General features: G+C 38.4%; 1 protein-coding gene across 2 annotated transcripts in view; it reads left to right on the forward strand.

Moving 5' to 3' along the window:
• The window catches only part of camkk2.S (calcium/calmodulin-dependent protein kinase kinase 2, beta S homeolog), a 46672-nt gene extending 30747 nt beyond the window's left edge, over window positions 1-15925 (forward strand). For both annotated transcript variants that reach the window (XM_018244199.2, XM_018244200.2), the window contains 7 exons: window positions 1051-1250; window positions 2526-2579; window positions 3959-4032; window positions 4154-4241; window positions 6806-6934; window positions 7222-7322; window positions 12199-15925. In XM_018244199.2, coding sequence (XP_018099688.1) covers window positions 1051-1250; window positions 2526-2579; window positions 3959-4032; window positions 4154-4241; window positions 6806-6934; window positions 7222-7322; window positions 12199-12271 — 719 coding nt within the window. In that variant the 3' untranslated portion in view covers window positions 12272-15925. The remainder of the gene's footprint in view (window positions 1-1050; window positions 1251-2525; window positions 2580-3958; window positions 4033-4153; window positions 4242-6805; window positions 6935-7221; window positions 7323-12198) is intronic.
• The last annotated feature ends 602 nt before the right edge of the window (window positions 15926-16527 follow it).

Consider the following 16527-nt stretch of genomic DNA (forward strand, 5'->3'; position numbering starts at 1 on the left):
GTCCCCTCCTGAGGGGCAAATTCACTAAGATGCGAAGTTGCGCCAGGCGCAACTTCGCCGCACTTCGCCAGGCGTAGTTTCGCCAGCGCTCCGCAAATTCACTAAAATCCGAAGTTGCGCACAGGGGTAGCGCAAGGTTGCGAAGTTGCGCTAGCGTTGATTCGCTATGTAAAGCGAAGTTACGCTAGCGAAGGCTAATTTGCATACGGCGCGAAATTCAAATTTCAATGGAGGAATACGTATCAGCACTACAAATGCCTAGAAAACCTTCAAATCATCAAATATAAATTTTATTTTTCCCTACACATGTGCCCACTGTCTAGGTAAGTTGCCATGAGTCAGGAAATGTAGGGGGGAAGGAGAGGAGCCCCAAAAAAATTTCGATCTTTTTCAGCCTATCACCCATAATGTAGAAAACACGCCAGCGTTTTTTGGGACTTAGAAAAAATTTTGACTTTTTTTGAAACAATCCCTATCTACTCTATTGCGCTTCGCCAGGTCTGAGGTTGCGAAGGAAGTGTAGCGTAAAAGGTAGCGTTCAGTACACTGCGCAAGTTGGTGAATTTGCGTAGTTACGTCACTAGCGAAAATTCGCCTGGCGTAAGGGTGCGAAGTAACACTAGCGAAACTACGCCAGCGTTCGTTAGTGAATTTGCGCAGTAACGAAAATGCCAAACGCTAGCGAATAAGAGCACCATCCAGATGTGAACACTTTTAAAGCATAATAATTGCATGCTACTTTACATACACACTCGATTATTTTGAAATTCTGAAAAATATCACTGCATTGTCGTGGTTTGTGCAATTTTGCACTCCATAAATGAGCCCTATAGTGTATCAAATACAAACGTACATAGCAGGCACAAGCTATTAATGGCTCTTCAGATGCTGGTAAACTACAATACCCAGCTTTCAGCTGACTTTTGAGTAACAACATTCCAACAAGCATTCCATTCCGTAAATAATGTCTTTGAAATGGTATTAAAAGAAGATAATCACAACTGTTGACTATTTCTCAGCATTTAATTGAAATATGTGTTAACTCCACAGTGCATTATCAGAAGATTATACACCGTGACATCAAGCCGTCTAACCTCTTGCTGGGAGATGATGGGCACATTAAGATCGCTGACTTTGGTGTCAGTAATACATTTGAAGGGAGCGATGCCTTTCTGTCCAACACAGTGGGAACTCCTGCATTCATGGCTCCCGAAACCCTGTCTGAGACCTGGAAAATATTCTCAGGAAAGGTAATGAGCCCTGCTTGCTTTTTCCCTAATAAGAGATAACAATCTATTGTCAATCCATTATATTAGATCACTAAGCAAGCTTTTTTAAAATTAGAACTTACTGGGTTGTTTGCTTGCTGTTTTTCATAATCTATGGCAGGGGTCCCCAACCTTTTTAACCCGTGAGCCACATTCAAAAATAAAAAGAGTTGGGGAGCAACACAGGCATGCAGAAACTTCCTGGGGTGCCAAATAAGGACTGTAATTGGCTATTTGGTGGCCCCTATGTGGACTGACAGCCTACAGGAGATTCTGTTTGGTAGTACACCAGTTTTTTATGCAACCAAAACTTGCCGCCAAGCCTGGAATTCAAAAATAAGCCCCTGCTTTGAGGCCACTGGGAGCAACATCCAAGGGGTTGGTGAGCAACATGTTGCTTGCGAGCTACTGGTTGGGGATCACTGATCTATGGTACAGATAAGGTGAAGCTTAATTGCTAAGATACTGCTTACTGTTAACACAACTTTCCAAAAAAAGGCACTATGGTATAACAAATGATGTTCATACTCTGCCCTCTTTCTGCAGTGAATCCATGAAATATGTATACTAATCTACATAGTAACAACAGTTGAAAAAAGACACATGTCCATCAAGTTCAACCTTTTAAGGCTATTTATAATCTGCCTAACTGCTAGTTGATCCAGAGGAAGTCAAAAAAACATTTGAAGCCTCTCAAATTAGCAGTGCAGGGCAACATTATATTATACTTCTGGAACAAATGTTGAGTCAGGGTCAGACTATAGTTTCAATGACCTAGTTTCTAATATATTCTATTACCCTCCAATCAGTTATTTCATTACCCTGTTCTCTGTGCATTACACAGCTTGTTTCTCTTTTTCTCTTTCTTTATAGAGGAATGGTATGCCCCTGGACTGTGCTCACAAGTTGTTTCCCCAATGCCCTATGTGCCAGTTGACCCTGCCTCATATACATTATTTCAACTGATCCCATAGAAACATGGCTACCATAGCTTTCAGTCATTGCTCTGTTTATGGTGATTTCTATTTAGAAGGCATTCGTCTTTAAAAACAAATTCACTTTCCCTGTATGTGTTATGTACCATCAGATCAGCCAAATGCTACCTAAGTGTTAAATATGCGCAGAGAGTTAACATTGGAGGCAGCAAGTAGGGACGTTACCATGGATACCGGATTCTCTGATATCTGCTCTGTGTGTGACGGATGTACAGTTCCACAATGCAGACTCATTAATACTGTTTTTTTTTCTCCTTTTTAGGCACTGGATGTTTGGGCAATGGGTGTGACTCTGCACTGTTTTGTGTTTGGTCAGGTAATTTACACTTAGCTGTGTCAAATCCATACATATAACTTGCATGAATGCAAATTAAAACTGTTATGTAAGGGATATCTCCTAAATATCATGATGCCCCTCTAAACATATGTATGAAGAGTGCACAGAACATTTTAATATCTAGGACGAATTAAAGTCCTGTGCCAAGCTTTACACTACATGCACCATTTGGCTGGTACAGGTCCCATATTCATACACTGCTCAAGAATTTCAGCCATGATAACCAGTGTTAATTATTAATGATGAGCATATTATTTTCGCCAGGCATGCATTCGCAAAGTAACCAAGAAAAAATTGTCACTGAGACAAAAAAGTTAGAAAAAACGCCAATTGACTTTAATGCATTTGGACAAAAAAGTCACCAAGACACAAAAAAACGCAGAGGCAAAAAAGTCACCACAAGAAAAATGACCACTGACCTTAAGGCATTCGGAGTGAGAAAAATGTGTCTTGCGTAAAAAAAAATTGGCACCCGTTGACTTCAATGCATTTCATGAATTTTGTGAATTTTTCAGTGAAGCAAAACGGCAGGTTCGCTCCTCACTATTAATTATGCCATGTGTTCCAGTCACTTAGGGGATTATTTATTAAAGTCCAAATCCCAAAAACGTATAAAATTTTAGTTTTTATAACTATAACATATGAATTTTTAGTGGGGAAAAAACGTTTTCTTTTTGAGATTTATTAAACCCCGAGAATTGAAAAAGTCTGAATCCGAGAACACAGCACCTCAGACCTGGCGAGGTTGTATATAAGTCAATGGGAGAGGTCCCTATCCTACTTGGAAGTTTGTGTGGTCTGCACTGGAATTAGCCAGAAAATCCAACTATATCAGGCTTTTCAGACAGAAATCTGAAAAATGTAGACCTTTTGAGAAAAAGTCTGAAAAAAATTCAGCGATTTGAGGGAAAAAAATCCAAAAAATTGTACGATTCGGATTTTCGCAAAATCTTTTCGTGTTTGTCCCCGATGTAATAAAATAGTGATATTTTAGTAATAAATAAGGTCCAATCGTGGATTCTACTTTGGTCTGACTTTTTTCATCAAAATAGTCAGATAAATTCTGACTTTTTTCATCAAAATAGTCAGATAAATAAGGCCCTTAGACTAAAATTAGTGGGTGGCTAGTGCAAGGCATAACAAAGGTGTAATCTTGTTCTTGGAGTTAACGGGTTGCCACACTGCCAATTGTTTTTAGTATAGTGACTGGCTAATCCCAACATGCCCTTACTCCACTCTGATACCATCACTTCAACCCTCATCTCTCTATTATACAAAGAGGAGGTTATTGTTTGTATAAATACATATTTCTGAGTAACTCTACTTCCTTGTTGCTCCATTTATATATTTTTCTTTAGTGCCCATTTATGGATGAAACGATTCTAACCCTACACAGCAAAATAAAGAATCAGCCGCTGGAGTTTCCTGACCAGTAAGCCTGTTTTGCTCTTTTTGTTGACTGCGATTTTGAGTTAAATCCTACTTTTGTGTAAAGCAGAGATTTGTTGTTTGTTTCCATATTAATCTTCCCATTTTGTCTGTTTTATTGACAGGCATGACATCTCAGAAGATCTAAAAGACCTTATGTTACACATGCTTGATAAGAATACAGAATCTAGGATTTCTGTCCCCGAATTAAAGGTAAAAACCAGTTTATCAGTTTTATAAATGTATGTAGCTGTGTATTAAAGGGCATCGACAAAAACATTGTCCTTCTGACTTAAGGGTTACACAGGTCTGAACTGCCTTTGTTTGATTTTCTTTATATTAAAATATGTGAAAGGTTATTTACAGATCCAGACTGCATGCAACTTCAGTAAAGCAACAGTGGAAGAGCAATAAAAAAGAAGAGCCCAATGCATATTTCTCTTGTTTTATTGTCCCAAATAATTTTTTTAACAGGAGGCACAAAAAAAGTATTGCAGGGATGTATTCCAAACAGTACAACTTTCAAGGATTCATCATTTATGAATCCATTGTTTGAAAGAATGATAAAGATCATTAATTTAGATGAGGCAGGTCAATGAGACCAAGGACTGAATTAAGCTCAGAAACATTTGGCCAGATTCAATTCAGTGAGAAGAAGTTTTTTTCTGAATTGAATTGCACCTCAAATTGAATCTCATCCATGACTTTTCACTTGATAAACCTGTAGGCACACAGGCTGAAGGGCCTTCATCTGAAGAAGGTAATCTGCAGACAAGGGAGGTTTCAACATTTTATTCTAACTTTCTATCCTCATTTCCATCCAGATTATTAAAAAAAAGGTACAAAACTTTAGTGATTTGCAATTATATTTGCTTTACACCTTCACTGCGCTTATGCATAGAGAAAGCAGAGAAAACAAGGCTAGACAGAAGCAGTTTCACTTGCATGTAATTCATTAGAGCAGACTGAAGGAACACAATGGTACACACAGTTGCAAAGCATGTGTGTATGTAAGTCTGAATTGTGTCAATGCATACTCAATTTTGAGCCATGTTAGTGTGTTGCATTTGCTCTAGCGGGTCTCAATTATTTTACTTTTTGTTCTACAGCTCTCCAGTGTGAAATTTCTATGGCTATATTGTTGCCCGTGTGACTTGTTTACAATAAGAATGAGGCACAAGTTTGTAAATCACAATCGAAAATAAAAAGATAAGCAAATAATAAAGTATAGTGTAGTCTTGCATACTGAAAAGAAGCAGAATTGGAAGGCAGTAATATAAAAATTAGATTAGTTGAAAGTTGCAAAGAATTGATGGAGACACTCACTGATAATGTAAAGTTCTATGTGGACACTAACATTCAGGTTTAGACTGGGATTTAAAAATAGGGCCTTGCATTTGAAATACACAAAGGTTTAAACAGTTGTCATTATCCCAAAGAATGTTGTCAGCCTATGACATCTTACAGTAGCCCTATTGGCATTTGCCAGAATCCATAAATCTCCAAAATTGAGTGCCCCTCTACAGAAAACCCAAGACTGGTGATAGCGAATCTGAAAGGTATATTACATAATACAGACATATCACATATAATAATATAAGAAGTGGCACTTGTTATAGTACATAAATCATTATATAGTTGGGAGTCCATGCATCTGATTTCCGTATATCTTTCACCACAGCCAGAGGGACATGCCCTGATTCCAAAGGCAGCCAACAAGAAAAAATTTTCTATCAAAAGATATATGTCCCAAGGCTTATATTTAGTAAAAATAATTTATAATTTGGGTCTTCATGCCTTAAGTCTATTAGAAATTCATTTAAACATTAAATAAACCCAATAGGCTGGTTTTGCTTCCAATAAGGATTAATTATATCTTAGTTGGGATAAAGTACAAGCTACTGTTTTATTATTACAGAGGAAAAGGAAATCATTTGTGTAGCTACAGAGGACAACCAATGTAGTGTGGATTCGTACACCCTCCTTTACGATAGATAAAGATTTGCCTGGTGCATATGGGTGGAGGCTCGGCAACCTCCCAATGCAACAGTGTAGAAAAACCTCACGGCACTCAGGTCTGCGTGAAATTTCAATGATTTATTGAAGCAGAGTGCAATGCAACGTTTTGGGGTAACCCCCTTTGTGCTTGACAAAGGGGGTTACCCCGAAACGTTGCATTGCACTCCGCTTCAATAAATCATTGAAATTTTCACGCAGACCTGAGTGCCGTGAGGTTTTTCTACACTGTAACTACAGAGGAAGCAGATCCTGCGGCTGCAGGGGGTCCCAGGATGTATAGGGGCCCATGAGGCCATTATTCATATACAATTTCAATAAATATTGGTAAAACAGGTCAATCTCTAGATATTTTGGGGGCCTGAAAAATAATTTCTCTTTACACAACTGGTTGTTTGGCTTGTTATGGCTGCTAACTTTGCCAGCAGTATCGGACTGGCCCACAGGGATACCAGAAAAACTCCCGGTGGGCCCAGGTGTCAGTGGGCCCTCCTGCTTCAAAACATTTGGCATATTTTGTGGCCATTACCTATTTCTATGAGAACAAAGAGACGAAATAGATTGAATAATAGATTATAGTGTGTAAAGAAAAGAGACTAGCAGAATAGAGGTTGAGTGAGAAGAGGAATTATAATAGTACTGAGAGTGGGCCCCTGGTCTAAGGTCTTTTGGTGGGCCCCTGGTCTAAGATTTTTGGGTGGGCCCCTGGTGTCCCAGTCCAACACTGTTTGCCAGTGGTGAAGTGTATTCTTTTTTTTAAGCTTCACCCATGGGTTACCAAGCATGGACTGGAGCCACTGCCAACAGAGGATGAGAACTGCACACTGGTGGAAGTGACAGAGGAAGAGGTGGAGAATTCAGTCAAGCACATCCCAAGCTTGGCCACCGTGGTGAGCTCTAAATAAGCAACTCTTTCATTTGACTATTTTTACTGTATCTAACCACATTTTATCTAACTTTTCAAAAGCACTGCACCACTGGCTAATGCCCAATGGTTATCATTCGCTACTAGTAACTGATCAAACCCCAATATTTACTTATAGTAGAAACCATATATATGTGTAGGTATATATTTATGTATGTGAGACATTCCTGGCAGGTCTGATTTGTATTTTTTTGTCACAACTGACCAGGGGCTCTCAAGGGGCATTACATTTAATCATCATGTCTTTTCTAGATCTTGGTAAAATCAATGCTTCGGAATCGCTCTTTTGGGAATCCATTTGAGGGGAGCAGGAAAGAAGAAAGATCCATGTCCTCTCCAGGAAATCTGCTAATGTAAGTCAAGTCCTGTCCCCCAGCCCACTTAGGTTACACTGAGAGGTCATGTACCAATGGCTGCCTTCTGCTCGTGGTGTTCACAAACATCTAAAGCTTAATAATCTTATTAAAAATTATAATAAACTAGACATTAAGCCCGTTAAATTAACGGGCGCTAGAACATATGTAGTCAAACATTTATAAAAACAGAATTGTTCTAGTCTAAAAAAAATTCGCCAGAGACGGTCCGTGGGGCACATGCGCAGTAGCGCAATCCCACGGACACAGGGACTGGACGCAGAGACACTTCAACTTTATTATATAGGATAATGTAAAACTTGGTGCATCTCCTTGTGTGCCTTATGCTCTTCTTCCTTCTACTGCATTGTTTTTCTTCAGCTCTACTCATCTCACTATTATGTTTTATCCTACCCCCCTCATCCATTTTTACCCACACCTCTTTATTCCATCCCCACTTTGTTGCTTTATGCTCCTTTACCCCTTGTACTTCCTTTTTTATCTGTAATTCCATATTCACTTCAAAATTCACTTTGATTCACTAGCTCTGCTGCTTTCTCCTTTATTTGCTTTTTTCTCCTGCTCTCATTTTCTCATCTTTTCCCCTACCCCTTCATTCATCCCCTATTCTTTCCATCCTCTCCTTCTCATATCTTTTCTTCTACTTTTCCTTTAACTTTCACAGCTCCATTTTGCTGCCTTCACTTCTTTCATCTTTCCATTTTCTCTTCTGTTCCCAACATTCTCTTATTTTATTGTCTTCCCATCACCTTCCTATTTCACCTTTTTATCTTATTTCTCTTTTGCTTTCACATGCTATCCTTTCCCCTACTGCTTTTCGATTCATACCCCATTGTTTGTATTTTTATGTACTACTTTTAGGGCAAGGGCACAGAAAGTTTGAAATCAGGCATTATCAGGCCAATCCTTGCTCCTGCAGGTGGAAGCTGTACTTTTTAGTGCAGATAGAGGAAGCCACTGATTTGAGCTAATCCTCTTCTCTCCTCCAACTCAGTTGAGTTGTTTTCAGATTGGTCACCATAAACAAATAGTTTTTTTCCAATTGCATTTCATCTTTTATTTTTTACCATTTTTTCCAAAATTTAAGTTTAAAGTTTAATGTTCCTGTCTCTGGGGTTTCAATCTGGCAGCTCAGTGATTCAGGAGCAGATTCTGAACTGTTACAATTTGCTAAATTTTGTTGATACATTTCTCAGCAGCATCTGTGGAATATTAGCAACTCTTGTATCAATTCTAACAGCTGCCTTTAATGAAACCCAGGGATTCTGCTCAGCAGGGACAAAGATGACAAATGTATCAACTAAATGTATCAATTTAGAACAGTTAAAGAGTCAGCGACCCCCCCCCCGAGCTGCTTTAGAAGGTGAAAAATTAAACTTTACACTTCAGTATTAGAAAAACGGTCACAAATAGAAAATAGAGTAAAAAGAAATTGGAAAAAGTCTGTATTTCAGGTGATCTATCTGAAACCAACTGAACTGATAAAGTATTTGAAGGTGAACAACCCCTTTAAAATCCACAGACAGAGCAGTAATGTAACTAGAGAGGGCAGGTCCTGGTGCGGGACATGCAGCCGGGCCCCTCCGTATGTGATTTTTCTATAGGAATCAGCGGTGCGCAAGCTGCCTAGGTGCTCTGAGGGGGTGCAGCCCTGGCCCAATCGCACCCCCTGCTCCACGGTAGTTCCGCCACTGAGACAGAGATAAGCATTCCATATGCTTCATGTGGACTTGCCCCATCATTTACCTCTGACCTTTTCTATTCAGTGTGTCTTATTCTATAATTTACCCTTGGCATTTAAAGGGAACCAATCATAACTAAAATCATTTACTAAGTGAAGACACTATGTGAAAGTTCAAGAAATCAGATTTTTAAAACAAAATTGTTTGTATAATGTATATCATCAGCTCACTATACCTTCTGCAAGATCTCCCCTATCTCCACTGCAGTTCTAGCTGAGGCAGGCATCTTGGATTTCACTGGCTCCTCCTACCTATATCTTCACAGCCAACTGCAGCTCTGAAATCTCGCACATGCTCAGTTGAAATTCATTGGTTGCTTAGTAACCCTTCTAAGCTATTTTCAAATCAGCCAAACCTCTGTGTTAGCTGCTGTTCAGTAGTGCTGCCACCTTCTGGAAGTTGGTGTGTGCCCTTCATTTGCATAATAACATCACCATCAGGGGACAAGATAGGGAAATCTTGTGATACTTCTAGTGGAGGAGTTTACTATAACAAGGCATTCTGGGTAGAATACTCAAGGCAGTGCAACCATCTGAGCATGCTCCTGAAATCTGCATGTTATAGTCACTGTTATAGTCACAATATGGACTCCCTCAGTGAAAGAACCCATTTGACAAATGTAAGGGATTTTTTAAAACCTGCAGTTTTTTTCAAAAAACTATATATGTAGTTTGATTAAACGTGTTTAGGTTGTGCTGGTCAGATTGTTAATATGTGTTTGATTTTGACTGTGATAGGTGCCCTTTAAGATAAGTCTTGGCTTTGAAAGTTGTAACACTGTTTATACTGTTGTGATTAAAGGGATCCATCAGGGATCCATCAGGATCCAACTCAGTGAGACATGGGTTTTTACTATTGAGTGTTGTTCTTAGATCTACCAGGCAGCTGTTATCTTGTGTTAGGGAGCTGCTATCTGGTTACCTTCCCATTGTTCTTTTGTTTGGCTGCTGGGGGGGGGAAGGGGGGGGATATATCACTCCAACTTGCAGTACAGCAGTAAAGAGTGATTGAAGTTTATCAGAGCACAAGTCACATGACTTGGGGCAGCTGGGAAATTTACAATATGTCTAGCCCCATGTCAGATTTCAAAATTGAATATAAAAAAATCTGTTTGCTCTTTTGAGAAATGGATTTCAGTGCAAAATTCTGCTGGAGCAGCACTATTAACTGATTCATTGTGAAAAAAAATTTTTTTCCCATGACAGTATCCCTTTAAAGTGGATAATAACCAAGAAAAATACATTTTAAGGTACAGCTGGGCACATATGTGCTTTGTTAATGAAAAGTGTGCTTCTGAGCTGCCCTTTGCACTAACACCTGTACTATGTCATAATTTGTTAAAAGTTTTCAGTAAAGGATTTTTTTAAATGTTCTGATAAATACTCCATTTTTTCCAGCATGTTCATATTAATGAATCATTAGACACTGTTGTTTGAGGCATAACATCTGTCAGTACCTTATTGTTTGTCTGTTCTCTCATCTCATTTCCTCTTATTTATAGAAAAAGACTGATCAGGAGAAGTGAACTGTAGCTGCATTCTCAGCAGCAAAAGATAACACAGGCCAAGCTTGAGAATGCTGCCACTGCCTTTGCTCTATTCTCTGCCCTTTAGTCTATCACTGCCCTGCGTGCTGTTTTTCAATGTCATTTTAATTACTGTATGGGAGTGGTGGCAACATTTGCTTGGATTTACTTATATCTCAGCTGCTGTTAGGGTTATAAACTGCTGAGAGAGGCACTGCTACGTTTCTGTAGTCAGCAAGTAAAACATGGTTGTTCATAAGGGCGGTGTTGCGTAGCACTGCTCAATAATATACTGGAAAGCTATTTGATTCTCCTAATGTGACAGTCTTTAGCTAGCACAGGCTTTAAACCGCAGAAACAATGAAACTATGGAGTTTAAAATATAAAACTGGATGTTTTATTTGCTTCCTGTAACCATCATGTGCCTCACATCAATCATTTTTTCATGATTTGAATGAATGTGCTAATTTATCAATTGTACTATAATACTGTCAGTATTCAATATGTTTTACTAGTATATATGGGATGCAGAATGCAGACTTTTAGATTCCTAAATCATGGTTATCTATGCATGGCCAATTATTGTACTAAATAACAGTAAACCTAGGCTACATAGTTGTAATGTGGAGCATCAGAAACATTTTGGTTTACCTGTGCATTTACATCTCAGCCTGACCTCCTAGAGACTTGAGCACTTAAGTAATAATCTCCAGACAGAGTTAAAGCCCTAGGTTTAAGAGCAGAGGTCCAAAATTATTACGGAGCCCATGACTAAGCACCCTGAAGGGTGTGAAGCGCGTAGTGTGGATGGAGATGAAGCTATATTTTTAATTTTTCTACCAATAAATGTATCTTTTAACTGAATATCTCTGGTCTTGTGGAACCGTTTGAGTGCCGGTCAGCTCTGCTTCTTTATTTTCTCCAAAATTATGCTGCCTAAGGCAATATATTAATCTCAATTCCTTGCAGGATAAACCTGTATGAAATTAATTTGCTATAAATTATAAATCTGTGCTGATGTGGTTGGGGGGGGGGTAGAAGAACTCATATGGCATCAGCTGCTGGTTTAGTGGAGAACACGATTGGAAGAGTAGATGGGATATGGGGACTTGAGAAAGGAGTGTAGAACTGAATAGGAAAAAAGTAAAATGCTGATAGAGAAGAAAGGGGAAATGAAAAGAGAAACATTTTATAAGGAAGGAGCTTTCAAAAAGACAAACAAGAGAAGAAAAATAAATAAAGGTTGTTGTGGACTGAAATATATGAGAAATGGATAGAAGAGAAATTAGGTTGGGAGTGAGAAGGCACAAAACAAAAATGCAGGAAAAGAAATGTTGCTTAGGAAATGTGGCGAGAAAATGGAAATTAAGGGATGGTGGTGGAATAAGGAATCAGTAACAGAGAAAGTGACAGTAACAGGGATTGTGGGGGGTTTTGGACTGAATTTTTTTTTTTTTCAGTGTACGTCGTCGGTCGGTTAAAAGCATTCATGCTAAACCTGGCAAATCAGTCTCATGCACATTACTGTAATGTGTAATGGCTCAGTCACATAGAGAGTTAGCTGTTGTACACTTTGTTCTCTCCACAGGAAACAAGGAAGTGAGGAGAGTTTGCAAGAGAGCGATTTACAGGAAGTAGAAGAAGATGACGTTTTATCTTGAGTCCTGCAGCACTAAAGGTGTTGTGCTTCACTGTTCACCCTACAAAACACCTGCTGCTCGAAAAGACCTCTGTGTGGGAACATACCATGTGTAAGCCGTGCATGCTGCTACCGATCAGTTCTGAATGAAGACCTTATGTTATCGCATGCGCTGAAGACTGTAACGTCCTGCCTTTGGAAGTAAAATCTATTGTTGAGTCGTTTCACGTACTGGTAACTTTGTCATGGGCTTGCTCTTCCAGAGTCTCCTCGATACTGATCCAGAGAAGGTGCTTATTTTGTATGTTGCAAAAAAACAAAACAAATTAAGTGGCTTGTAGCAAATGTCTTAATGCCAAATAACACAATCACAGCTGCACTAAGGAAAAGGGGGATGAATCATTTTATAGAAAAATTTGTGGTTGATCTGATTTGCAATGTGCTGCTCATTACTTACTGGCTATGAAGTGCTTACAGGAAACAACATCATTTGATGCAAGAAAGATCCAGATTATGATCAGTCCATTATCTATAAGACAGTTCTGGTATGTTGAAAGATTGGCTTTTACATTGCTGATATCCCTGTCTTATTATGCTTCACATTAGAGCTGCATTAACATGAGCAAGTGAAGGTGGCTTCTAATAGATTAGGGAAAAAGAGAGAGATATATTAGGAAATATCAGAATTATCAGCATTCCAGTTGTAGGCGCATAGGCATAATGCAAGACCCTCAGACAGGTGGATTCTACCAGGAGCCCAAAATGCATGGGAAATACCATTGCTTTCTAAGAAAGTTGCTACTAACAGTGAATTGGAGTGTAATTGATCTGGTCATAAATTGTGCCAATTGACATACAGTAGATAGATCTATTTATACAATATATTTTGTGTAGTAACAATGTTAGAGGGTGTTAGGGCTTTACTTTTTGACATAGCATAATAGGGAAATATAGATTTTATTGATGGGCTGTCAGAAAATGGAGCAGATCTGTGTGTCCCAGTTCATTTTTGTATATTTGTTTAAATTTGTATCAGTTCCATATTATTCATACACCATATGTATTAAAAGGTACCTCTTTGTCTAGATGCAGTAACCCATAGCAACCAGTTTGCTTTTAGGTGGCCAATAAATGCCACCTGCTGATTGGATACAAATCTATTGTGTTTTATTTCATAAATTACCTATTACGCTTCATTCAGAAAGAGTGAAACAATGACCATGTGGCTTGGTCCGCAAGTAAACGTCAATGCCTTGGAACATAGGATACTGGATCTTCAGCTCTTACCGTCGGAGGAAGATTTAGGCAATTAGATCTGGGCTATTTGCTTACAAGTCAGAATGGGAAGTATAAATATGCCTGCACAGGACATTAGCAGCACGGCAACAAGAAATAGAATCGCCTTTTGCTATTCACTGAAGCAATTGTTTCTGTAATGTTATATTTGGATTACTCCTTGCCTGCAGAGCTTGGAAATAGACAAGTATTAACTTTCATTAACTGCAGGCCATATACTCTGTAGAATAAGAGACAAGTTGTCTCCCAATTTAATGAGCATTAAAAAGTCACTAAAAGCCACATGGCTTTGGGTGCAGTTTATCCAAAATCAGTTTGATCCCCCAGGTATATTTCTACTGCTTGTTGGACTGATTTCTTTCAGGAAATGTACTTGTTACCACTTGATATTGCTATTCTACTAAAAATAGGGCACTCATTAGCATAGTTACGTATATACTTCAACATTCAAGTTAGATTTCTCAAAATGTGAGTGATGTGTTTTTCTGTGCTAAACTCTAATCTCACATTTTGAGAAATCTACCACTCAAAGAAGGATGGTTCTCTTCATGGGACACACTCATACATTATTAGTAAGTGACATCATTCCTTTAATGTTTCCCTGTGCTGCAGTGGAGTGGTGATATCAATAAATTATTTAGGTCTTCCAAAAAGCTAATCCTTCTTCTTGCCCAGGCTGATAGAGAAAATTGTATGAATGGGTACTAGACCGTTGCACAGGGTGAGACTGTTGATCAACCATTTTTATTCAACCATTAACCTATACAGCATTGCCACTGTTTTCATCCAATTGTTATGAGAGTGGTTCTCCAATGGGCACTAGGGGGTACAGCCTGACACTGCTGTTGCCCAAATCCCAGGCATTAGGTGCCATTACATAGGGCAGGATCTTAGTACAGGAAGGCAATATTAACACTAAATGTGAAAACATTTATGTAACACATACTAGTTTGTGGTAAAAGATTATATATTATTCAGTCATACTGAGACTAGCCAGTTAGCTAAAAGCACCCCTGTGTTCTTACATCATTTAGTGTTTGTACAGAATGCATTTTTTTTCAGTCTGGCTTAATACTGATTTTTTTAAATCCAGTCAGCACCTGTAGCAAAGAAACTGAGAAAAGGTGCTGCGAAGTGGAGTCCAGTTCCTTTTTGTATTTGGTACTGATTCATGATTCTGTTGGGCCTCAGTATTTCAAATAGCTAACAATGATATTAGCCTCTACCAGAATATTCCAGCATTGCAGAGCCAAATATTTTATAAAATATATAAAAAGACAATTGCCATCTACAAGCTATTTACAGTATAAAAGATGTTGTGTTGCTGGGCTACATACAAAACAAGAGACCACACGAACACAGCAGTATGTTTTGTATATTTATAGAGACATATGTACTGTTAAGACTATTATGTAAGTGCTATCACTTTTTTTTTATTCCAAACCTGTAGTTACAGCTCCTCCCTCTAATAAAGGCCTAATGTCTGGCTTTGTTAGGGTGTTGTATACTGTACACTACAGACCAGTACCGTTGTGATCTGATTGTATTTAATCTATCTCATCAGATAGTAGTTGCACACAATAATGCAGATAATGTAAGGGTATTCACTTTGGAAAGAGTTGTTTGACCCAGTAAAGCTAGATGGGCAATCACCTTTATGCCAACAAAGAAAAGGAGGCCAAACTCGTAGAAGCTGATAATAATGGTTTTTATCTGGTGTAGCTCACTCTGATGAGGGGCCAACACAGCGTCTGATGAGCGGGAGCTGGTAAGCCATGTTGGCCATCTAACCCTATAGACCAGTCTTGGCAGTCATGGTTTGCTCAGAAATAAGCTAGTTGAAACCTTCCCATTGGGGCTTTGAAGTACAACCATAAGGAGCCCATCAAGCATTTTTCAAATAACGTTTATGTGCTGAATATAGATGGTGAGGAAAAATGTCTGTCTAGCCTTTAGAGTTAATGTGGCCATAGATGTAACAATTATGAACTTTCTTGGCCGACCGATATCCAAGTCTTCTGCCGATATCGGTCGACTCATTTCCCACCATACACACACCGAATATCGTACGAAATTTAGTTTCTTACGATAATATCTGTGCGTCTATGGCCACCTTTAGTCTACGATTACAAGTTATACTGCCAGACCACCTTTCTTAAAAACATTAATATGTCTATATTTATATTTCTTTCATATTTATTACAACAGGTACTGTTAAGCCTTGGTCTTTTTGACGAAACATAATCTTTAAGTAGAATGCATGATTGATTTTACATTTTTAAGGAATGCTATAATAAAACGTGTTTTCTGTGCTTCCTGTTGTGAAATAACAACCCCCCTCTTTAATCCTCACTTTCTCACTTGAAACTTCCCCCCCCCCCCCAAAAAAAAACTTTCAGAGCTTGAATTCTGCACACCATTACGGTTACGCCTCTCTCAATTTATACACTTTCTACTGATATTTTGTATGTGAAAACCACAAGTTTTAGGAGGGTGTCACTCATTAGTTGTATGTGGTATCATGCTGTCACTAAAAACAGAACTGTATTGTGTCTTCAAAGCCAAAATAAGGTTTTGGGTTTTTTGCTGGAATTCTTCCATTCCTGGGAAACATCATTTACAGCAACTAAGAAAAACTTTTACGCAGAAATAGATTTTTAACTTCATTCACAATAAGTTGCAACAAATTCAATTTGTATAGTTTAAACATTTGTTAATTATTGTATTACAAATTAGTCTACAGATTTCTGAAGATGTGTATACAGTATCTATATATAATACACAAAAGCCATGAATATCTTGTAAATTATATCCTTATAAACGGTGAGTAGTGATGTCATCAGTTATAAACGGTGAGTAGTGATGTAATTTCTGTCACATGACTCACTAAAATTTGTGTATTATAATTAATAAAGTACCCCCAGTTGTAAAATATGAGGATATTATAAGTAACCTCGGAGTTCCATGACCTGTATAAAAACA

The sequence above is a fragment of the Xenopus laevis genome, chromosome 1S (assembly GCF_017654675.1).
Source record: "Xenopus laevis strain J_2021 chromosome 1S, Xenopus_laevis_v10.1, whole genome shotgun sequence".
Lineage (NCBI taxonomy): Eukaryota > Metazoa > Chordata > Amphibia > Anura > Pipidae > Xenopus > Xenopus laevis.